This window comes from Natrix helvetica (genome assembly GCF_964273705.1).
Source record: "Natrix helvetica genome assembly, chromosome: 4".
Taxonomy (NCBI): Eukaryota; Metazoa; Chordata; class Lepidosauria; order Squamata; family Natricidae; genus Natrix; species Natrix helvetica.
In genome coordinates this window covers 119,051,308-119,076,367 of record NC_138550.1, presented here as the reverse complement: position 1 = coordinate 119,076,367, position 25,060 = coordinate 119,051,308, and the positions used below count along the sequence as shown (strand labels likewise).

The 25,060-nt window shown below is 33.8% G+C and overlaps 1 protein-coding gene across 4 annotated transcripts in view; it reads right to left on the bottom strand.

The window, feature by feature from the left end:
- MYOM1 (myomesin 1) overlaps positions 1-24,831 on the bottom strand; it is an 83,824-nt gene extending 58,993 nt beyond the window's left edge. For 3 of the 4 annotated variants that reach the window (XM_081951561.1, XM_081951564.1, XM_081951562.1), the window contains exons 1-6: positions 24,697-24,831; positions 22,580-23,009; positions 17,576-17,698; positions 13,290-13,503; positions 11,367-11,524; positions 6,218-6,310 (exon numbers count right to left, since the gene is read on the bottom strand). In XM_081951561.1, coding sequence (XP_081807687.1) covers positions 6,218-6,310; positions 11,367-11,524; positions 13,290-13,503; positions 17,576-17,698; positions 22,580-22,971 — 980 coding nt within the window. In that variant the 5' untranslated portion in view covers positions 22,972-23,009; positions 24,697-24,831. The remainder of the gene's footprint in view (positions 1-6,217; positions 6,311-11,366; positions 11,525-13,289; positions 13,504-17,575; positions 17,699-22,579; positions 23,010-24,696) is intronic. The other variant, XM_081951563.1, reaches the window with a different exon arrangement.
- Positions 24,832-25,060: the final 229 nt, after the last annotated feature.

The window sequence follows — 25,060 nt, the reverse complement described above, 5'->3', positions numbered from 1 at the left end:
TACATTGCATGGTAGGATTCAGGGTGAGTATGAGTAAGTCATGATGATTTTAAAAGCAGATGTGATATAGTACGGGCATTAAAATAAATAAATAAAGGAGCTTGTTATTGTTTTACCCCCTTGTCCAATATCTCCAGTTTCCCACCAGAGCTATTATTTTCCAATATTATTTCACCTTCAGTGCACTATTTTTTAAGATTTATTTAATATGTTAATGCCAGTAGCTAATTTGACTGTCCACATTTACTTAATGTTTATTTATTGATGCAATCTCTACAGCCACCCTTCTTAAACAAGTGACTTTGCAAGGCAAACAATCATTAAGATGTTACACTATATATGAACATTTGCCTACATCACAAGAGCATTCTGATTCTTAAAGTATGAAAACAAATAGCTTTTATCCTACCAAATTCACCCATATTTTGCCAGTATGTTGTTTTACCACTAGACAATAGTTTAATTTTTTCCATTGAATTCAGTTCTTGCACAGTATTTCCAAAATTCTGTTTAGTAAAGGATAGATCTCAGATGGAATTGTTTGAATGAATGAGGAGCAGGATGGGGATAGGAATATGCAATGTAGTTAGATGGGAAAAAGGGAAACATTACACATTATTGAAGGATTCAACAAAAATAAAAAATGAAAGAAGCGACTGTTAAAAGGTTTGGTAGTTTGGTTTGGTTTTTGTTTTGTTCTTTCAACCTTACCTCAGGTTCTCAATATTTCCTCTTGGGAACAAATTTCTCCACAAAACCAGCTTCTTGTGGACTCCTTTTTCTTCATGGAACAATTTGACTCAATTTTATACAAAAGGATTGTCTTTTGCCAATGAAGAAATAGGATAATGTGCTACATAGAACCAGGATCTTATATCCTATGCAGTTAAACTGTATTCTTAATTCTTAATAACATTTTGATTGTATTAAGACCCTAAATCTGATGAGCTCTATTTAGGATGTCAGACTAAGCATGGTCATAGGACTAAGCTAGAGTTCATGGAAGATGAATGTTAATTCACTTCAACTGATATTTTGTACATCACTTGAGATGATGTGTAGGAAGTGAATCTTTATGACAGGCGGTTTGGTTTGCTCACACTTTATGGGCAAGAAATGAGCCAAGGTATCAATCATCAGAATGGCTTGAATGCTAGTCAGGATAACATCAGCTGAACCATTTGCAGAATAAAGTGATATCCCAGGAGCAAGTTCTAAGCATCATGAAAAGAAAGCAAACATAATAATGTATACATATGTATTGGTATGACAAGTAGTAATTGGATATGAATATTGAATGGTACCTATGAAAGGAAGATTAGAAATTATTTGGTTATATATAAAGGTTAATAAAAAAGAACTAAGTTGAATTTAGATAAGTTTTGATTATTGGGGGGGGTGTTATGATAATGGATAGAGTTAAATGAAGGAGGGATAATGATAATGTGTGTGTGTATATGTATGTATGTATGTATGTATGTATGTATGTATGTATGTGTACAACATAAGGAAATTGGATGTAAATTGTAAACAGTGATTTGGAAAGGAGGATTAGAAATTTTTGTTACTAAATATTATTGATGTTTAGTCAGAATAGGCCATAAGGATATAGTGTTATTGGAGGATATTAAAAATAACAAATGAAATGCCAGTATGTGGTCAGGTTGGTACATTTTATGATGAAGGACGTTTAAACTATTATAGTCAAATGAAAATGGAGGTATAATGATGGTAATATGTATAAAAATATCTGATTTAAAATACTTGAGTTAATACGAATGTTGTGACGAGAGTGGAAGAGACGCACGAAAGCTTTTTGAAACCAACTGATACACTTTCTACAGTATGTAAAGAAGGAGGATTCTTTGTGTTGTGTTTGTTTTGAAAATTTAAAATAAAAAAAACTTAATAAAAAAAAGAAAGCAATCCGTTAGTCATTTAATTTGTTTCTAATATATATTTTATTGCTGGTTATTAGGTGAAGGAATTGTGATATGTTTTGTTTCATGTGCCAAAATAACTTGTCTGAATGCTGATATTATCCAAGATATTATCCAGCACCACATGCAGAAAAATATCTTAAGTCAGATTGACACACACGAGTGGAAGATGCTTCCATCCACACATTGATTGATGGGTGTGGGTCATAATGGTTTTATTACTTTCCATTTTCCATGACTTTTAGCCCTTCTACTAAGTAGCACATCATTCTGTGTGGGTCTCCTGGATTTCTGTAATTGTGAGAAGCTGCAGTACTTTAGGTTCAAATTAATACTTGTAGAAATAATACAGAAGATATCACAATGTTAAATTTCATTTTATATTCATTAGCTTATTTCAGATGAACACACTAGGGCCGTTTTTTTAAAAAATAGGCAGTTTGCATTGCACAGCTTTTCTAAAAAGTAAAATCTTCATCTTTCCACCAAAAGAAAAAAAGTTATGGGCAATGAATTCTACTTATACCTAGAATTAAATTAATGGAAGAGTGTTTGACTGAAAAAAACATGAATCAGATAAAGGCCAGGGTCTGATAAAGAACTATTTGCTTTAAGAATGTAAACAGAGGCATGTTTTGTCTGGAAGTCATCTTTAGCCTTACTGTTAGTGCTTATTAAGTGCTTAAAACTATATTCTAGTTAATAGAATAGAATACAATTAGAATAGAATAGAATTAGAAAATTATTATTAATTTATTATTATTAAAACTGTTAGAAAATTATTATTTTCTAATGGCTTTCAGAGTAGGATTAGAATCCATCATGAAGATAACATCAAAAAGAAATGTAATTTAACAGACTCCTTTGCCAATAATAGAAATTGCTGATAGATAATAGTGATGTGTTTTCAAAATATTATTTTATTTTATTGCTTGAATACACTCTAGCATTATGTGTGAATATATTTAGTTGAAATTTTAGATACAGAATGGGAATCTAGGTATCATATGATATCACAATTATCTGAAAAACAGCTAATCTGTAAATAATAGTTTCAGTTAAAACAATATCTCAGCAAGGAAGCATTCCCCCCCCCCCCAAGATGACAGCACGCTTAGACGCTGTGGCTTTGAGTTCCTGGTGCCACAGTAGAGTTAGGCAAAAACTAGTCTATACCCGCAGGGAGTTATTAAAGATTTTTAACCAATTTCGTTGTATTAACCAATTTTGTTGTATTTAAGTACAATGACAATAAAGATTATACTTATACTTATTACTTCTTAATGATCTTTGATCACATTCCTTATACTATAATAACATTGTACAGGAGCTAATGGAACATATCAGTCAAAATGATGTTCATTCATAAATTTGTACCTGTTAAAAATCTACATTGTGATATATCCAAACATTACTTTGGGCAGAAAAAATACTTTGCTAATGGGTTTTGAGTTTAACTGCAGTTATAAAATAAGTTATATAGGGTAATCATGAAGGCCATGATTACTTCTGACAAGATTTCAGTGTAGACATCAACATTTCTAGAAAACAAGACTGATATACTCTAACATCACATTTAAGAACACCTTGACAAGGTGAAAAGACCGTTGAGCACCAGGAAGCAAGTTTACTGTTGTACTCTTCTGAAAACACAAGCTTTAGAAACAACTCAGGACCTGGTGTAGACTAGATGAAGCAACTGGCAAGGAGCATTAATCAGTGATCCCATACCAGCCCACTTTCATATCACCAAAGTCAGAGCTGTTACTGAATAGGACAAATTCAACTAGATTCATCATCCTATGTTACTTGCATTGATCAGACAGTGTTACATTGATGAGATAATCAGATCCTGGATTACGGGTTTCTCTTATTGACTACCTGGCATTTAATGACAGGCTTTGGATAGCGATTTAAATTACACAGATTCTGCTTGCTGGGTGGGCAAGCAACCAATACATATCTAGAATCTAGATAAATTTCCATTACAACAACACTATCGTTTTCTCTCTAGTTTCTTCCATTGATAGCCATTTTTCAATCTTTAATTCTGACATTTCACATCCCTCAAGAAATGCTTTCATATTCCCAGTTTTTTCTATTGACAGACAATAGCTTGTTCAGGCATCCAATCTTCCCTTGAAATTAACAGAGAATGAAGGCATGTTAGTTGATTCCCATGCTAAATCATATCATCCTCTATTCTCTGGGAGATAATATCTGCATTGACAAGCAGAGCCAGATCTTCGTTAAAGCCTGAGTAAGCACCAGCCTAGGGGCATCAACAAAGCCTAATATGTTGTTTGCTGAAAACCAGGAAATAGCTAATTATGCTTAATATACAAGGTGTAGAATAAAAGGAAGGGGAGTAAGGAAAAGAAGGCATTATATTAACCTGGTCTCCTTTGCATTTAATTCACACTGCTCAAAATTATGAAAAGGGTTACTTCAAATGCCCTATAAATATACATTTATTTCTTAAAATGAGATGTCATGTATTGTATCCCCTTTTAAGAAATAGATTTAGATTCATAGGCTATATAACTTATCTTTCTACATTGTACACATTTTCATTTATTGTATTACCTAAATGCAGAATTTTTTCTATATTAAAATAATTGATATTCCATATATTCTTAATTTTTGGAGCACTGGGAAGGATAAATATAGGGAAAAGACAACAACATCCCTGAAAATCTCATCCCCCCCCCCAAAACAACCCAATGTTTCATAAAACATTTTCACTACTTATTCTTACAATAATATAAGTTTATACCAGCATTTGAGAACTGGACAAAAATGTAAAATCTGTATTAATATCAATAGGTATTTCCTACTCTAAAGGGTATTTAAGAATAAAGTATAATAATGATGCTATATTATATAATGTATTACTACGAAAACACATACTAGGCAGTAAAATGTTATAAGGAACATAACTAGTACAACAAAGCCTGTTTGGATACAGTTTGTATTTTCCACAAGCTATTAGATTTGAAAGTTAATTTTATGAACTTTCTGCTTTGTTGGCATACTTAGTCAATAAAAATGGTTAAATAATTTCTAATTTAATTAGTACTTTTTATTCTTTATAGGGTCAAATCAGAAAATGATTATTATACATTCTTTCCTACAATAATTTAATCGAGATTAATTTTTAAATAAAGGTAGATTGAATTGGTTTTAAGGCTGCTTGTCATGGTTTCCTATAACATATCCAGTTGTCAAGCTTCTCATTACTACACCATTCTCCTTATGCTAACATGTTTTCTTTTTTTAAAAAAAACCAATTACATGCAATATAATAAAATAATCACAAATTCTTTTTTTAGGGAATTCAAAGCACAGATATATTGGTAGCTTTCATAAATTGTTATTGTCCCAGTAGGCCAAGATAGCTTCCAATCATCCAGTTCTTCCTCCCATATTTTCCAGGGTTACACATCCCATAAACATATACACGTTTTGTTCTTCTAGCAACAGCATCCCAAAATATGAAGCTTGAGCAGGGCCAGCAGATTTCCTTGTGTGCCCTGCAGTCATGGGAAATTAAAATTTGTGAAAGCTCAAGAGGATCTCTTGCTCGTTAATCATGAGTTTTTGTACTTGGTTCAATAAGAAATTGCAAACTTCTACTTAAATCAAGTTGGAGCCCTTTATGACAGATGGTCTTATATGGAAAAGATAAAAAAATATTTTGGTGGTGTTCAAGACCCAGATTATATTGAGATTTAAAGGATCCTTGTAAGAGCAAGATTTGAATTTTTTTATTTTAATTATGAATAAAAAAAGCCCAATATCACAGACATATTATGTCTCTCTTTAAAGGCCAAATTCCCTTAAAGATTAAGAGCATTACCTGGCATTACTTTCAACCATTAGAAATTACCTAGAATTTCTTATATGCCTAGAATTCAGTAAATTATCTAAGCATATATCAAATATAAACATTAATATATTAATTAATTAATTATGCTAGATAAGTAATCTTAATACAGTACTAGTAGAAATTTATTAAGAAGGACGTACAAAACATCAAATCAGCTTCAGGATGTCCTATATTTTTACAAGGAGTTTGAGAATATGTATAACTTTTCATAAGATGGTTCTGTCCCCAATAAATTAAAAACCAGTAGTTCCTATTTCAACAGATTCTTGCAGTATGATATTACTAGCACCATCTTCAAAAGACATACATATACTATAGGGAATTACCATATACTGTAATTCTAAAGAAAAAGGAAAAAGATTATAAAAATGATATACTATTCCCTTACTTGTTAATCTCCAAAGAGTGCATCCCATACCGACTTTGGATTTCATATTTACCAGGATGAGTATGGATATTGATGGGAACATTGTTTTTATACCTATGAAATAAAAATGGATTTAGGATAAACACATCAAACATGAAGAAAAAATGAAAAAATATAAATTTCATAAAAAATAGATTTAGCAAAAAATAAAGAATGAGACTAAAGTGAACTACTTGTTCACATATAAACTGATTGAAAATATCTAACTGGAATACTGCAGTGTAGAAAAATATGACTCATAAAGTGCAACACTTTTACGCATCTGATTTCATATTACATATCATTTGTATATATTTATGGAAAGGGATATGTAGTAATAATAAAATAAACCTAGCAAACTTCAGTAAGAATGCTGAGTTTTTCTTTAGCTTTGAAAAGCATTTGAGGAAAAAAATATCCAGGAGATGGCAGCAAATATTTCCATCAGCATGGAATATGGAGCATTTGTCGATAGTACTATTAAACTTTGAAGTCTTAATTAGCGAGTATTCAATTATGTACCTTACTGCATTCTCTTTTGTAAAACTCTTTTTAAAAATCTGATTTTGTTTTGTGTTTCAGTATTATTTGTTCAGGGACCATTTGAAGTTACTTATTACTGGTCCTTCAAGTTATGATCACTGCTGTGTTCTTGCAGTCATGTGATCACTATTTGCACTACATTTTCTCTAGATATAACAACAACAACAATATTTTTCCATGGACTTTACCATTAAAATGGACCAATATATTTTAGATCAATAATTTTACTATTTTATTATTCTAAACAATTAATTACTTATATAGATTGTATACCTAATTATATTAATTTTTATGCCCCAAATTCTTAAACTTTAACGTACAATTTACTTGTACAGTATTATTATGTGATTATGCTAGCCTAATCCATGATTTTAGTTTATGACAAAAAAATGTAATTTACACTACTGTTCTATGATCAGCATGGTTCCTTTTGATAAACAGCTGTGACATCTAGTTGGATCAGACCCCAAATTATTATATTTAGCTCTTCTAATGAAAGGCACAACAAAAAAATATTTCTTTTATCCCTCTTCACATTCAAAGGTGTTGCCTTTCAACAGCTTGTGTCATGGAAAATGCACAACTTGTTATATTAAATTTAAATGGAACCAAATTTTACCTCAATTAACAGCCCAACTAAAGCAGTGGGTTAACTTAAGGATTATTTTGCTTAGCATATTAACAATTAGTACACATGTACAGGAATCAAGAATGGCTCTACTCTTAATAGATTTTTTATTTAAAAAACTGCTATATTTTTCATCACTTTCCAGCAAAAAACTTTGTTTCCTCACTTTTCAACTGCATGTTATTTTGCAGTATAATAATACTCCGTTAATCTTGTATATCTATATTATTGCTTATATTATATAATACAAAGGAAGTTAAGCTGAAGATGACTTTGAACTACGTTACTTGGACTAAAGATATGACATTATTAAATATAAACATCTATTCTGAATACTCTAAATACTCTAATATTCTGAAAATTCTAAATAGTAAAATACTAAACTGAATGAACCTGTGTTTTTTTTTTTTACATTAACAGAAATTTACCCGGTGCATACAAATACAGAACAGATGTTCTTATTCTGTTCTTAGTTACATTCTTAATTACAATTAGCTTATTAATTTAAACAAACATATGTGAGTGACAGAGAACAGAGTAATTGGCTGGACTAGATTCAGGAACTGTCAGATAATACCCTCAACAAATAAGAGACTTTAAAATGAGTTCCCTCTGTCCCTCCCTCCTTCCCTCTCTTTCTATCTCTACATATGCATTTGTGTGTGTGTGTGTGTGTATCATACATTTTAAATGTTTGAAATGCAAAAATATTCTTTTTAATAAGCTGATTTGTTTAATATTCAGCTACCTATAGATTTTCAGAATGCTTTTATGAAAGCATGATTATACAATATCTACTCAGTGATGGGATTCAGCCAGTTTGCACCTATTCGGGACAACTGGTTGATAACGTTCTAAGCAGTTCGAAGAACCGGATCTTGGGAAAAATCTAATTTCATTTTTTTCCACTTAATAGGGCTAATCCTGTAAGGAAGGCAGGAAGGAAACATCCTGCTGTTGTTTTTTACAGAAACTGTCTTTCCGGTTAACCCTTATTACATTGTAACAGCTAAGGCAAAGCGCCCATTCATGTGAGTGACATTGAGTTGGCCACACCCACCCAGTCACATGACCACTGAGCCACACCTAGCAACCTGGTCATTAGGGCAGAAAACCGGTTGTTAAATTATTTGAATCCCACTACTGTACCTACTTAAGCCCTAATTAAAAACTACCCCAATATTTTGCTGTACTATAAATATAATGTAGCTATTTGTCTTTTTTTTTTCATCTTTAAATATGTGAATATATCTCCTTCTCTAAAGGGGGTGGGGGTTTGAGAGCTCTACAAGCAGGAAAATGACCCAGAATAGATGGGATACATCATAAACAAAATGACCTGGTATTGTTTGCTTATGTAGACAAGATCTGGCAACTTTCAAATATATAAGAAATTTGGAGAATGTTTTACTTGCGGCTGTTCTTAAAGACAGAGTACTAATTGTCAGAAGAATCAATATTTTTATTCAAAACTACTAAATTAAAATCTCCCCAAATACTGCTGTGCGGCCTTATCATGAAGTGGGAGGGTGTTCCTGGGCGGCATGAGCAAAGAATGTCAGGAGTGTAGGCCAAGGTTATACATTCCAGCAGGGTCACCCAAAGTATGAAGGTCATCCCAGCTGCCCAATTAAAGCAAGCGGGCACCTATATTGGGAATCAGCTATATAGAAACATGAGGAGGCAGATGATCACTTTAGAGACAATGGCAAAGACATCAATTCATATTGTATGCAAGTTAATTCTTTTAAGATTGTAGAAGTTTCAAATCATCAGTGTTAGATTGAGTAATGGATAGGCACACACAGGCTTAACGGTAACAACGGCTTTTTATTAAGTACAACAAGGGAGAACAATCCAGCGAAGGTTGAGCCTGACAGCAGCCTTTTATAGGGAGCTATCAGACTCTTCGACCAATAGGATTAAACCTCTGTTCCCGCTGGAACAGAGGACCTTGGTGGAAACCACTGAAGTTAGAGCAAATATCTAACAATCAGTGTCATGAAATCTCATTGTAGTAATTTGAGATTGTTGGCATTTTTCTATAAATTGAGAATAGTATACATATTCTCCTACTTTCCCACCAATTCTGTCCAGTTTATCTCTTTAAAAAGCTGGTTTCCCACATTCCCACAATGTTAGTCAAGCAGAATATGGTTCAGAAATCAGTGATTACAAGTTCACATCTTTTCTTGTTTTGAAAATCAGCAACAGCAGGATAATCTCTGGAAACTGGGAAATTATTAGGAAGATAGCATTTACTTTTTTCCTCCCGTCTCTTTTTCTAATGTAAATTATTCTATTTCATTAAAGTTATTTCAGGAGTGGGGAATGGAAATGGTCTGCAAAGTACCAATTCTAGAAGCAACCTGCAATTAAGAACTTACTTATTAAATTAAAGTCAACACAACACAATATCTGACTTAAATTTTGGATTTCTTTCTTCCTGCATCATTTTACATCATGAACAATTCTGGATGTAACACGTTTTTTCTTCATCTTTAGCTTATTTTAAGGAACACAATTTTATTTATGACATGAAATAAAAGTCACACACTTTTAGCATCTGATGAGCAACATTCCAGAAGAGGGAAGTCATTTCCTAATTTGGAACCGCAACACATTTACTCTTTTTATGGGCTAGCAGTTCAAACATACAGTTGAACTCCCCAAAGATATGAGTTTTCCATATTTTTCCTAGTAAAGCTAATAAAAGAACATGATTGAATGTAACACAATTCACTATGAAGTATAAGCATTTATTCAGCTGAGAACACTAAGGGTTCACAACTTTGATCACATTTCCATGTTGTATAAGTGCTGTTTGTTTCAAGCATGTGAATGACATCTACTTAACAAATGATAAGCAAGAGTTATCAGATTTCATTTCATATCCCAAAGCAAACACCTGTCTGATGCTCATTCTTTCCACTGATAGCTCAGTACTTAAAATGCAATTCCCTACATGTTTCAGTCAATAACAAATCACACTGAATTCCTAGATATATAGGACCAAAACTTAAATGTTCAATGTTAGCACAATTTAAAGGGAAGTATTGCATCACATTCCATACGTACAGCTAATTTAATTTAAAGTAAATTCAATTCTTGGATGTAGCTTCTATAACAATATTGGAGTGATGCAGTTTTAAATCAGTCACATTGTCAAATTCTATTTCAGGCATGCTATCAAGTTGAAAACAACTCAGAAGAGTAATGGGACCAATATATTTATTTTGGTCAGACATTATGCCAAAGTAATCATGTTATCATATTTCTGACCTTCAAAGGTTTTTTTCTTATTTCCGAATCAGTTTGCATTCATTTTAAAAATAGATAACCTTTTTGTACAAGTTCCTTTTTAAATATATAAATGTAATGCCTTTCACTGTCAGACTTGCAAACTTTTCTTCATATAAATGTATTTGGAACACATCTTTTTCCAAAATAAATGCATTTCAGCTGACAAATGGTGCCACAAAATTCAATAGTGCCAAAATCCAACTGTTAATATATTCAGTAAGCATATTGATTCAAGAAGTGCCTATTATATTGTATATTAATATTATTCCTTGTGTGATTTGAAACATTCTCACTTAGAATTAATTGTTGTGTTGAGGCAAAAGTTACTTGTTGTGTTGTAGCACACTTAATGAGAGCCATTATTCTCAAGCCCTCTGCAGGAATAAGATATACGGTATAAGCTCTCTAGGATACAGCAGGAGTAAGATAGCACATAATGAAATAAAGTACTGAATTAAAGTAAAAACATGAAACATATTTTAATTTATATAATAATGTGTGAATTACTTTAAGCATGCAAAAATTCGCTAGACAATGTTAATAGTTGAATTTGATAACTTCTCAATACAGCATTTATAGTAAATGTTATTTTTATGTTAACCTATTCTAAATGCATTACTTCATCAACTTACAATGCTGATAAAGAGACAAGCATACCATGTAACACGAGGTTCTGGCCAGCCTCTCACAGTGCAGTGCAACCTGGCATTCTGTTTTTCCCAGACAGTGTGTGAACGAGGTTTGATAACAAATTCAGGAGCATGTAGCAGGCTATCTTCATTTAACTTTCTGTGGAATTCCTGTGTCTCTGTTATCTGTAAGGACAAACATTTCACCTTAAAAATCATCCTGTAGACGTGCACTAGCCTTAGCTAGTGCCATTTAAGTACCTAATTATTTTCTTAAAGAAGATGACCACAGGATAAAATGAAAACATTATTGTTTTCTCTAAATTCTAGACAGACCTACAATCAACTGTCCATCACTTCCTCAGTGCAGAAACAGATGAAACCCTCCTCCCTCTCCTCTTCCTCCCACTTCCCCATCCCGCTCCCAGTCTCAGGAAATTGCAAATGTTTCCCATATGCCTGTTTTCCAGCTTTGATTCAAATGGATGTTTTCTATTGTTTTAAGACCTTCAGAATTGATAGTCTTTGGCATCTAGATGAAGACTTTTCTCCCAATGGCTGTGCTACCTGGCAACCTCCAGCGGCTAATTATTATACTGTGCAGCCATTGGGTTGCTATGTTCTCTCCTGATCGGTATCTCCCTTAAAAAAAAAAATCTTACCGTTTAAAATGCAATGTTTGCAGTTTACAATTAACCATTCTTAACTCTGGAAACTCATGATCCATTTTCCAGTGAGCACCCTTTCTTTTCTACAGTCTAGGGAAAGCAAAGCTTCCCTTTCCATTTTTCAAAGAATATTAAAGCTGCTTCTGTAGTTGCTGCTTTGCTTTTTGAAGCTAAGCTAGCATTTCCTCCTTATTACAAAGCTTCCGTGCATCTGCAGGAAGACGTAGGAATGAAAAAGAAACCTGTTTCCTGCTGCTTTCATTTTGTGGTGACAAAGTTAGGATAAGGGGATTATGGTAAAAGGAGATAACGTGATAAGAGAAGGTATCCAGGTACACAATCAACAGAGAAACGTAAGAAAAGGCACATGGATTTGCAACTAGTTAAAAAGGAACAATCTCTGAAGTGGCACCAAATCAGTCAATGAGGTCCTTTCTCTGCATGGGTTGGAGGGGAAAGAAGCAGGGAAATGACCATTCAGTAATGATCTGGACTGAACACATAGCTCCATTGCCAACTCTCTGCATTTGGGTCAGGTATTTTTGAAGCTGGCTTAAGAAAGAGAACAGCATGGAAAACATGCTGTTAAAGGAAGCAATGAGGCCAAGTAAAAGAGGAATGTGACTTTTCCCATGTGAAATTATGGAAATATTAGTATCTAATTTGGAATTTTGTTTCTCCCAGCATAATCTTTCCTTACATGAAGTGAAATATAGAAGGGTCAAAAATTGGCCACAGCACGTGCCAGTTGGGACAATAGATCTGCTGGTTGCAAAATCCTTTTGGTATGCTCACTCATCCTCCAAGCCAAAAAAACAGTCTACAGCAGTTCTGGAGCTGGCATTGATTTATTTATTGGCTTCAACAGGAGGGAATTCCTTTTATCCAACAAAGAGAGTACTGGGGATGGGAAACTGATCCTTCTACATTCTTGCCCTTCAACAGGAGCCAAGAAAGATGCTGGAGTTTTTCTCAGAGGGAACAGATTCATACTCTGCCCAATCCTTATAGACCCATAATTCTATCATTTTTATCTGTAGAGATACAGGAACACTACCTGAAAAATCTATTATATAGCATTTCATATTTAGATATTGAATCCTACCAAATGTTTAAGTTCTACTGGTTCAGAAATTATGTTTTTCCCCACTTGAAATCAAACAGAAACATAATAACTAATAATGGCTTACTTACTTTTGTAACCATGTCCTCTATTTTGATATTTTTAACAACAGTAAATAACAACAAAGCCTCAAATCATTAATGAATGAGTAATTTAGTACCGTTTTCTTTAAAGCCAATTTTTCAGCTGTCTCCCGTATTGCTACTTTTCTTGATTTTTTCTCATGGTGTTCTTCTTCTACAGAAGAGGAAATTTTCTTTTTGGTTGTAGTGATGCCTTCCCCAGTAGCAAAAAGGTTCCTTCTGGCAATATAAGCAGCACTTTCCTTAATTCTTTCTTCTTCTTTATCTGTAATTCCACTAATATAGTTTTCTCTGCAGTAATAAAATAAAAAAAACCATTGCATATTGGAAAACAAGACATTTTATCTTAGCACTAGCCGATAATCTGGCATTGCCCAGATATTTATTTATAGGGGGGAAATGTCCAGACTAAATGTAATTTCTAATGTTGGATTTTCCCCCTTACCAGAGGGAGCCCCCTTGTGGAGTACTGTGAAGCCGTTACCTTGCCAACTCCACTCTGCTGTACAGTAGAAGCCAGTATGGCACAACAGTTGTATCTTAACAGAACACACACACCGAGGGGTGTTAGGCGTGTCTTACCCCCCACAGTATTTTTTTCCAGAGACTAAGTCATTTGTGTACCAAGTTTGGTTGAAATTGCTCGAGGCATTCCAGAGTTATGCTGGAACACACACACACACACACACACACACACACACACACAGACTGACTGACAGACAGACAGACAGACAGACAGATAGATGCATAATAAGTTAAACATACTCCACTGACTATATAAAGACAATGAAGTTGTCCAGAAGTTGTGAATGCTCCAACACTGGAAGTTTTTAAGAAGATGTTGGATAACCATTTGTCTGAAGTGGTGTAGGGCATCCAGCCTAAGCAGGTGGTTGGACTAGAAGACCTCCAAGGTCCCTTCCAACTCTTTAATTCTATATTCTAACAATGGACTTTCTATATCAGTTTCGCCTAATTTGTGCTGTAGATAAAGACTTAGGAATGAACGTTGTGGATGACACAAATTTTAGCCCAATTTTCTGCATAATATGCTGTGCGGTGGACAATCTGTTTTTCATGATTTTCTTGAAAAATATTAGTTATCATCTTATTGTCTCTTTTATCTTCAGAAAATAAAGGTAAATATGAAAAGATACCAATATTTGTACAAGATGTCGATGTTATGTAAATCTACTGTATATCAAACTAGTTTGATTCTTTTAAAAAACATTATAGCTATTAGTCTTTACAACTTGTATACATATATTTCAGTATCAAAGTAGTATACTTCCACAATGTATCAGTAAACATAATGAAGACTAAATTTTGAATGCAGCAAACAGTTGTTTAGAAAGCTAGCACCTGGGATTGGAAAAGGCAACAGTAATGGGCTATTTATTTAGCTTTTCAGTTAGCAGCTGCAGTTATTGACTATAAAGCAAATCTTCACATGTATATACTGTATAGCTGTCTGTATATCCAATGTTGTACTCTTTTCATACTTTATCAATATTTTTAACATAAATGCCAGTTCATTGAAATGTGCATGTGAGTATTATGGTATATAATACTTAATTTATGTAATTTATCACTATATAGTTGACACATATACTCACTCTGAATATAAATTTGAATATAAAAGATATTAAAAGGCTGTCCATATCATTCCGGACATTAATTCAAACATTGAGCAGTTAGAAGAGGTACAGAAAGCATTCTTGAGATGAAGTGCCAAATGTTTAGACTGATTCTGAATGCAATTCTTAAAAATGTTAAACTTTAGCCAGAGTGTAGAATGGCAGATTTACATATAAAATCAGATGACTGAATGATACGTTTGGGATATTATACAATACAATACAATACAATAGCAGAGTTGGGAGGGACATTGGAGGTCTTCTAGTCCAACCTCCTGCCTAGGCAGGAAACCCTATACCGTTTCAGACAAATGGTTATCCAACATCTTCTTAAAGACTTCCAGTGTTGGGGCATTCACAATTTCTGGAGGCAAGCTGTTACCATTAGCATAGCAATAGTTATATTTTAGATGATGACATTCAGTAACTCTTGGCTTCGCTAGGGATTATGTACACTTAAATCCAAAATATTTCTGAAGGTCATTAGTTTGGAAAAGGTTTCCTTCAGAACACCAACAAATCAAAGTACACGTCAAATATTATTAAATTTGGAATGTTAATAATCTAGCCATAGGAGTGGGGAAACAATTGCAGTGAAAATAAGTAGAAATCAGAATTCATAAATTTGACTAACTGATGCTAAGGACTATTTTTATATCATGTCCAAAATGCAAAACTTTCTAAAATGTGGCACCAAATGCAAGCAAAGGGTGTACAAGTCAGCAGTCTAAAAGTGAATGTCTTGCATCAGATCATTCTTATTAGAATATTCCTAAATTAGCTTTGGAATCCAATTATTTTAGGTCCCAATCTATCTTTATCAGTTGGCCAGCAATCAACACAAACTATCAGCTTCCTAAAAGTAATTTGATTTTTTAAAATTACATGGCCTGTCTCGAACAATTATCTCACCATGACAAGAGGCAAATTGACCTAATTAATAATTTAGATATGGTTTACAACTATAACATGAATCTGAGTTGTATCTTTCAAATAATAAATAGGTGGCAATGGTATCACACACTCCAGTACTTTCTGGCATAAAGAATGGTTAGACTTATTATGAATCAAATTAACTTTTTATTCCTTTAAGAAAGACTGGTCTTGGATATAATTGCAATAGATTCTTACTCAATTATACAATAAAAAATTAGAACAAATGAGACAGGAATACAATATATATGTGTGGCATGTATGAAAAAGTGAAAGATAGCTTTTCTTGTATTATAATTATACGATTTAACATAATTGAATAGACAGAAGACTACTCTTTTCTGACCTAAATTAGAATTCTTAGCTATCTACATCATTTTAAGAATAACTTTTTTCTTGCAAATGTCATTATAAAACAATGAAATCTGATCATATTGCTTATTAAAGAATTCAAGATTTCCGTAGCAATTTCTGTTGAAAACATAGCCTCCTCTGTAAATTTCAGACTCATCAATATTCTGTGTAAAAAGTCTTAAATTCAAATTCAAATACACTACAACTCAAATATATCTTCTAATACAGAGGTGTGAAACTCAAGGCCCGGTGGCCATATTTGGCCCACAGGGTGTTTAAATATTGCCCGTGGGGCAGGCCTGGAAACAGCAAAGGACTGGCCCGCAGTGCCTCTGCCAATGAAAATGGAGGTCGGCCCCCCTGAGCCTCGTTTTTGGCCATGACGGCTTCCTGAGCTCCATTTTCACTGGCAAAGGGCTGCAGGAGGCCATTACGGTAAGAAACGGGGTGCAGGGGGCCACATGTAACCCCCCCAAGCTCCATTTTCACTAGTAGAGGGCTGCAGGAAGCCTATCAAAACAAGCTAAAAACAAAACAAAAGGAGAAATGTTTCCCCTTTTGCATCTGAGCATGAAAGAAGGGACAGGAAAGGAGAAAGAGGAAAGACAAAGAAAAAGAAGGAAAGATGAGAAGAGAGCAAGAAAAGAAAATTAAGGAAAGAGGGGAAGGAAGAAGAAAGCAGGAAGGAAGAGAGAAGGAAAAAGGAGAAAAAGAGAAGAAGGAAGGAAGGGAGGGGGGAGGAAGGAAGGAAGGGAAGAACAGAAGGGGGAGGAAGGAAGGAAGGTTATAATGAGAGTGAGGGAAGGTCTCAGGGAAGTTCTGCCTTAGCACTTGGCCACCACAGGTGCCCCCGACATGAGTCCTGTATCATGCCTATCATGGCCATGCCCACTTCTGGTCATGCCCATCCCTGCCATGCCTCCCCCCGGAAGGTCAAACACAACCCTGATGCAGCCCTCAATGAAATTGAATTTGACACCTCTGTTCTAATATGTTTATATTAACAGAGGACTCCATTTTTCTATTAAAAATGTCACAGAAAATGCAAAACAGTAAGATACTTAAAAGACAGCATTAAGTATTTAGTTCAGTTTATCTTTCTGTTTTCGCTCCGTTATTGATTCTCTTGCTTTTCAATTATTCATTCTTAATTGAAATACCACATATGAGTAAGCAGATTTTTAAGGATAAAAATTCAAAACTTCCGAGGAATCATAGATAGGACTGCACTATTGATGGCTAATATCAAGCAGAATATATATTTTAGTCAACCTCACCATTTGTGCACTTTTATGTGCAATAGAAAGACTCATTAGGAATGTATTGATATGGTTACATTTAGCACTGAAGCCATTATAAAACTGTAAAAAAAAGGTTTACTCTTTATCTCAATCATTTTGTGTTTGTCCCATTCACAAAACAGCAGTAAAGACACCTACCTTCCACTGAACACAGGGACAACATACTCAATAATGGTGTTTTCTTTTTCATCTGACAATACACTTTGTTTGGCTCTCTTTGCTTTAGGACTCAACTTTAGAGTATAATCTTCTGCCAGGCTTCTGAAAGAAATGTCATATTATTAGATTTTTAAAGACATCTTCCTTAATATTCTCTACTGTAATGCAAGTCGAACATAATGGAAGTAGGATATCAGAAGGCATTGATAGTCTTTAATTCAGCAATATATATTTCAGTCCTATGACCAGGTTGCTTTTTCCAGGTAGCTATAAAACATTAAAATAATCTTGAACTCAGAAATATCTCATGGAATTCAGTGTTCTTTATTTTTTTATAGTATATGAGCTTCAAAATTTCTGATTACAGTTTTTGGTTTTTTTGCTGTCACTAACAAGTCTGGACTTTTGTAGCTCAGATTTTATGCAATTACTATGTTAACACTGCATGGAATTTTCAGCCTTAATTACTGTCCTTCCTACTTACTAAATTCACTGTTACTCATTTTTTACCCACATTTCTATGTGCCACCTATCTCTTGTGCCTTTCTCTGACACATACTTTATTGATGTGTTCAAAAGCATGCTGCTACTTAGACATTTCTTGTAGCAATAAAATGTGAAATCTTGCCTCAAGCTGATACTAATAAATGAGAAGCAAACTACATAAAAGCCTAATTTGGGAGGCATATTGTGAAAGAGAAAAGGGAGTGTGCAAGCAGCTTATTCTATTTCTGTTTTACATGGAGTTGGGCAGGGAGGTGTTGTTCCTAGTGCAGGACTTAGGTGAAGACTTGGAATAAGGTAATGGTTAAATTATACTCCTTGCAACCTAGTCTCAGCATTTTAGGATTAATAGAAGTGAAGACTATCATAGATTATACTGTTCTTGAAGGTTTTTGGAATAAAAACAGTGATATTATCAGCTTCAAGGTATATGGGCCCCAGGACATCTTCTGCCAATACAAAGGTTTTTATTTTAATAGTAATTCAAAAGGAGGCATAGCATTGTACCTCCTAGTTTTGATGCCCTCCACCGGTGTTTTTTCAGCATAAAGCCAGCTCTGAGTTTAGATGTGCTTTGAATCATTTATTAAGAGACACTCAAAATAAACGTACAAGAAAATATATATTAAAATATATAAAATACGAATAACTTGCATGAGTAGGCGCCATTTCTGTACCACAAAGCAGAGTTTGGGCAGAGAGTAAAATTTACAGGTTGAGAAATGATGGCTAAGCATAGATCTCCTGCCCTCTTTTTAAAAGTTTATTAATGGTTTGATAGATATTTGGTATACACTGTAATAAGCAACGCTTATAATATATTCATATTAAAGTATCTAGGGACAGAATTCCAAATCTTTATATTAAGATACTTATATTGCAATACTTCCTTTTCTAGGCCTTCAGTTAAGCATCACAGATGGAATGCCCACTCTACACATAAATTACATAGTTTAATTTGTAATACTGATGTGGAAATACTCAAAACAGAGCTGTGGTGGCACAGTGGTTAGAATGCAGTACTGCAGGCTAACTCACTGCTCACTCCAGGAGTTCGATTTGGAAACGCTCAAGGTTGACTCAGCGATCCATCCTTCCGAGATCGGTAAAATGAGGACATTGATTGTTGGGGCAATATGCAGACTCTTTAACCACTTAGAGAGGGCTATAAAGCACCATGAAATGGTATATAAGTCTAAGTGCAATTGCTAGTGTTAAAACAAGTATAGAGTCTTAAAAATACAAACCCAAGTTTTTAATGAATTAATTCTTTTGCACTATAGAAGTATATTGACAAATTGGACGTAAACACGTTATTTCTAATCTTCTTTAATTTCCAGTATTTCGGAAGCCAAAATATATATATATTAAAGTATACCACTGATGCAGACTTGCATTTGCTTATAGTGAAAACCATGCCATTGTTCATATTTATATTTTAGTTTCCAATCTATCGTTACCCTAGCTTCTGTTGGGTAATTACAATCATTGTAATAATTGTTATAGTTCTAATAATAAAAGAATTGATACTTTTCACAGATAAACTGGAAAAATTACTGAAATATGTTTACCAAGAAGTCCTACTTTTTCCAAGGATGCCGTAGTTAAATGTAATATTACATCTTTTTCATTGTACACAGCCTAGCCATTATTTCTCCAGAGGAGAAGCGTAAATGTGCAACTATTTTCAAGCTGGTTTTTTTAAAAAAGTGTTTTTCCAGACAAAGATAAAGTGGTACCACTCCTGTCAATCCTTGAAAATCAGGTATCTACTTGAAAGAACTATGTTTGGGCTGGAAAATGCATAAATGAAAGCTATCCAAAGATTATAAAACAGCTCTCTTTGAAATGAGGTAACATTGAAACATACTTCCCTGGGGAACTATTTTAAAGAATCTTAGTTGCACATCCTTAGCTGATGAGTAAGAGCTTGAAATCTGTTTTTGAAAATTGAGAAACAATCCTTTTTTCCCCTGTAATAATCAAGATATAAGGTATTATTAATATTTTCATAAATTTCCTGATGAGTAACCCTATCAATCTTCTGCAGTAAAACAAGAGACAAATTTGTAGGCCCTTTCCATTTATCACACTATAACAAATGTTTATGTTTTTCATTAGTTTATAACATAATTTTTAAAAAATAAGTAAATTATGGATCCACAGTGGGTTTTTTTTAATTTTTACATTATGTTGTGCGTTATTTTTTTAATTTAGATTCCTAACTTATAGTTAATCTTACTAAGAAATAGAAAGTCCCATTGATTTTAATAGTGAGCAAAGAATTGTCTTCCAGCTAACCATCATCTTCCTAGCATTGGGAAATCTCTGGGGCTGTAAACATTCTAAGGAAAGGAATAGTATACTATACCTGGGCAAGCCAAGTATTTAAACAAATGTTTTTTTTTAAAGAGGAGATCCTGTTACTCCTAAAAATTAAGCTCAGAGGTCTGGAAAGGCACTTGGAGCATATTGTCATTTGGCATTTTGTTAAGTATGAATTATTTGATTGCACCTTAACAAGGCAAATAAGGCTCTTGAATTCTAAGCACACTTAGTCCTCTTTACATAGCTTATCCTAAAGGTCATTCTCCTATTTGTGCTGAGCTCTCTTACTATTAAATATATACGGTGTTTGGCAAAAAAATGTTATTGTAGGATATAACATTTTGGAGGGGAAACAACAGCCTCAACACCAACCTCTGCCTTGCACTGAACTTCTTGGAGATCTTTTGGGACTAGGCCCTTTTCCATGACAGCTACCTTTGGACAAGCCAGAAAGCAATGGCAGCAGACTTGTAATACTAACAGATGACTTACACCTACCAGATAAGCCTTTAAATGGGGCCACGGGCCTCTAAATGTTAGAAATAATTGCTTTACTCATCAGCTACTCACCACATTATAAAATCTATCAAGTCAAGCAATTTAAAACATTCACCATGAGGCAGCTGAAAAATGTAAACCTCTTCTAAGCTTGCAGGACAAGCTAATTAGGAATCAAATGTCTAAATTCCCCCCACGCCTCTTTCTCTACATCTCAGCTGACGACTAAAGACATAGTTCATGATGTGCCAAAAGGAACTTCTTCAAGTTACATTAAGCCTGCTAAACTAGGCTTTCCCCTCTGGCCAAATACAGAAATATTGTAATATTTGGCCATATGATCAAGAAATTATTCTAACAACCAAAAACTAACACTTTTTAAATGAATTTTTATATTACAGAAGAAAAGAAACAGTTCGACAAGATGCTATATAAAAAAAAGACAGTAAGACCAAATTGTAATCATTGCACTTCAAGTAAGGAATTCTTATCCTTCTCAGCCACATGCCTAAATCCATCTGATAAATTAATTACTTCAGAAAAACCCAACCTTTGCAGTGGCGGGATTCAAAAGTTTTTACTACCGTTTCTGTGGACGTGGCTTGGTGGGCGTGGCATGACTTGGTGGGCGTGGCAAGGGAAGGATACTATAAAATCTCCATTCCCACTCCAGGGGAAGGTTACTGCAAAATCCCCATTTCCTCTTGAACAGCTGGGATGGGAGGTAGAAAATAGATGGGGGCGGGGCCAGTTAGAGGTAGTATTTACTGGTTCTCCATACTACTCAAAATTCTCCAGAACTGGTCAGAACCTGTTCAATACCACCTCTAATCTTTTTCTTTTAAATTTGCGGAGAAATTACACTGTATTTACTTACTGTATTGGATTTCAACTGCCAGCACGAAATTATTATTTTTATCTCTTTATCTTTTCTATCTCTTTGAATAAGACTAATGTAGTCACTGACAGCTAATATAATTCAAACAATATAATTCAAACAGTAGTTAAGTTAAATAGGTTCTTTCTATTTATGTTTATTTGGTAACACCAATAGTTGAAATACCTTTAATTTCTTTGACTATAGTATAAACAACAGCTATGGATTCAAAGCCAAAATAAGCATAACACAACTATGTGCAACATTCCTGTAATACTTTTCTCCTCCAGAAAAACAGCAGTGGGATTAGCAGCTAGAACCCAGCAGAAGCACTAAGTAGAAAATTTCCCCTCCAGCTATTTATTTGTAATAAAATATTTGATTAAATTACTTTTCCACCCAGAGGAAGATGTATAACCTTTCTTTCCATAGAGAGAAAAACAGCTGTGCTGAATGCTCTGAAGGAAGGGAAATGGCTAAGAAGAGTTTGAGTAATGTTTCTCCATTTCCTCAGTCGAACCCACAAGCTACCCAGCTGGGTAAAGCGCTATCAACATATTGGTTTCTGATAATGTGTCATCCCTTGTAGTGTACGACATGGCACATAAATGGCTTCACAAGCCAAATATACAAAAACAGAAAGAAACATTTTGTAAAAAGGTAATCTGAGAAAGCTGGTTGTCTCAAAAAAATATTTATGATCACAAAATTTGATACCCAGGAAATGAAAATGGATGGGAAGCTACCATACTACATAAAATTGCATTTTACTCTACCCGAGACTGTATGTGTCATATCCAAGACCAAGACGATATGCTTCAGCTTTCTTATTGATCAATTCAGATCCATGATGATATGCTTCAGCTTTCTTATTGACCAACTCAGATCCCAGAGTGTAAGCTGCCGAACGTTTACTGTGAGCTGCAGATTTGTGGGCATGAGCTTCCATTAATTCTTGGCTGGCTTCTGTGGACTTTTGGTCAGAAAAAGCTGACTCCTGACGGTAGGCTGATGCACCTCTGTGACTGTAGGCAGTAGAGCCATGTGTATAAATGGCAGATTTGCGCTTCTCTTCTTTCTGATATTGATTTAGTGTAGATTCTAGCTCTTTGTGACGATAGGCTCGGTCGAAATGCTGATGGTGCCTCTGATAGAATGGTAAAGACATTTTGGATTTCTCCTATCCCAATTCACACTTTGGATAAACTGTCAAAAGAAAAAAAAGATAACTTGTTAGTCATTATACTCAACTCATACAATATGTTTTATGTTTTTGTAAAAATAGAAAAACCACCAAATGAATATTTCTCCATGAATTTATATTTTTAAAAAATCTGCCCACCAAAATATAACATGAAAAACACTAACAATATTATACAATATCAAATTGTAGGGATATAAATCAAACTCAGAATGTGCACAAATAATGTCAAGAATTCCAGTTACAAGAAAAATACTTTTTATGTCATATTCTGTGAAAAATACTGGTAATGGATACTAGCTAAAAATAAAACAAAATATCCAGTTAATATAATGTAAAATCCTATTAAATCAAAGCATAATATAAGCAGCTCCCATAAAAATAAGTTTTTCAGTTATTAGCTCTTGCAAAAACAAAGAAGCAGAGGATGGGAATCTGTCATTGTTCTAAATCCTAATATAGGGAGAGTTTACATTTTAAAATATTCACCATTCTAAGTGTGATTTATTTATTATTTTTGTACCTATTGGTTCTCTTTTATGAGTATTAATGCAGAATAGAAACTAATAGTTTCTTCTTATTCATTGGCCCTGGAGCTGAAGATTTATACAATTATAATTTTGTTCAAGAGCCATGTATAAAATGTCACCCCACACGTTTTAAAACCTCTTGACCTTCATTTTCTCAGTCTTTCCTGCTTGTGGGCCATTGCTTAAAAACACTATTCACTCTACACATTGCCACAGCTTTACGATACATAATAGGCTTGTGAAAAAGGATTTCAAAATATATTTGTGCAATTTAATGGACATTAAGTTAATTTTGCATATATGAAAAAAAAACCAAATCCCAAATACTTTTAATCTAATTCTTTAAACAATAGAAACTATCCAAGGAACAGCTTCTCTCATTATAAACCTATCCAATTGGAGGAAGGCCTTATGAAGATGCTCTGCTGTCCTTTCTGGGGTGGCAATTTGAGTCCTTTTCTTACATTAAGAAAATGTAAGCTGGTTTGTGAAACACACATTCTTGGGAGTTTCTTTAGCCTACTCTCTTTAAAAAAAATAGAATTTTGTAAAAGATATCTCTTTCACCAGACTTTTACATATTAAATGAATTTATTATCTACGCTGTTAATTTTAATTTAGTAAAATTATTATTTTTATTTAAAAAGTTTTTTTCCCAATAAACAACTCCTGGTTGACATAGTTACATTCACCAGAACATAGATAGAAAATATCAGTGCTAACAAGATATTATAAAACTTCTTATATTTGAATGGTTGAAAGTAAAATGCATTTGAAAAGTATACTGCAAGAGAATATTAGAACTTTTATAATCTGGAAAAAAAATGAAATAAGTTCTCATAACACAAATTCAAGCGTAGAGGATACTTGTTGCTCAGCTAATCTTTTTATTTTAGCCATTACACCAAATATGAAAAATATTTGAAAGATTTTTAATAGCTAAATTAGTAAACTACTAAGATTTTCTATTATTTAGCTTTAAGATTCCTTTGGTCAGTTACCACAATTACTAGATATTTTCCAGGCTACTGTTGAACACATAATAATTGTGCAAAGGTAACAATGATCGGTACAAGAATGAGAAATGAAAGAAAAAGTGGCATTTTGTCCGCAATGTAACATACAAAGCAAATACCTTTGAGCAATATTTATGTAAACTTACCAGAAGCCAGGTTCAGTATTATAGTAGTTCAATCTTGTGTGTGGATGAATGAGAGGAAGAGAGAAATCCAATTAAATATCAGTCTAGCAAAGTGGAAGACAGGACCTGTGTTGAGGATGGACTTCCAAGTCCAGAACAAAAATAATGCCAGCAGTCACTGGAATGTGAAAGCGACACTCGCAACCTTTTAAGGCTGCGGAGGCTGTTAAAAATAGCAATAGCAAAGAGGGAGCTAGAACGCTCACAATCTTTCTGCAAATATATGATGACAGCAGCTTTAAGCTACAACTTTTCTGTCTCGAAATCTAACTAAATCCTTTCTGACAGCTTGGAAACAATGTAAATGTGGTTGTGTATTACTTTT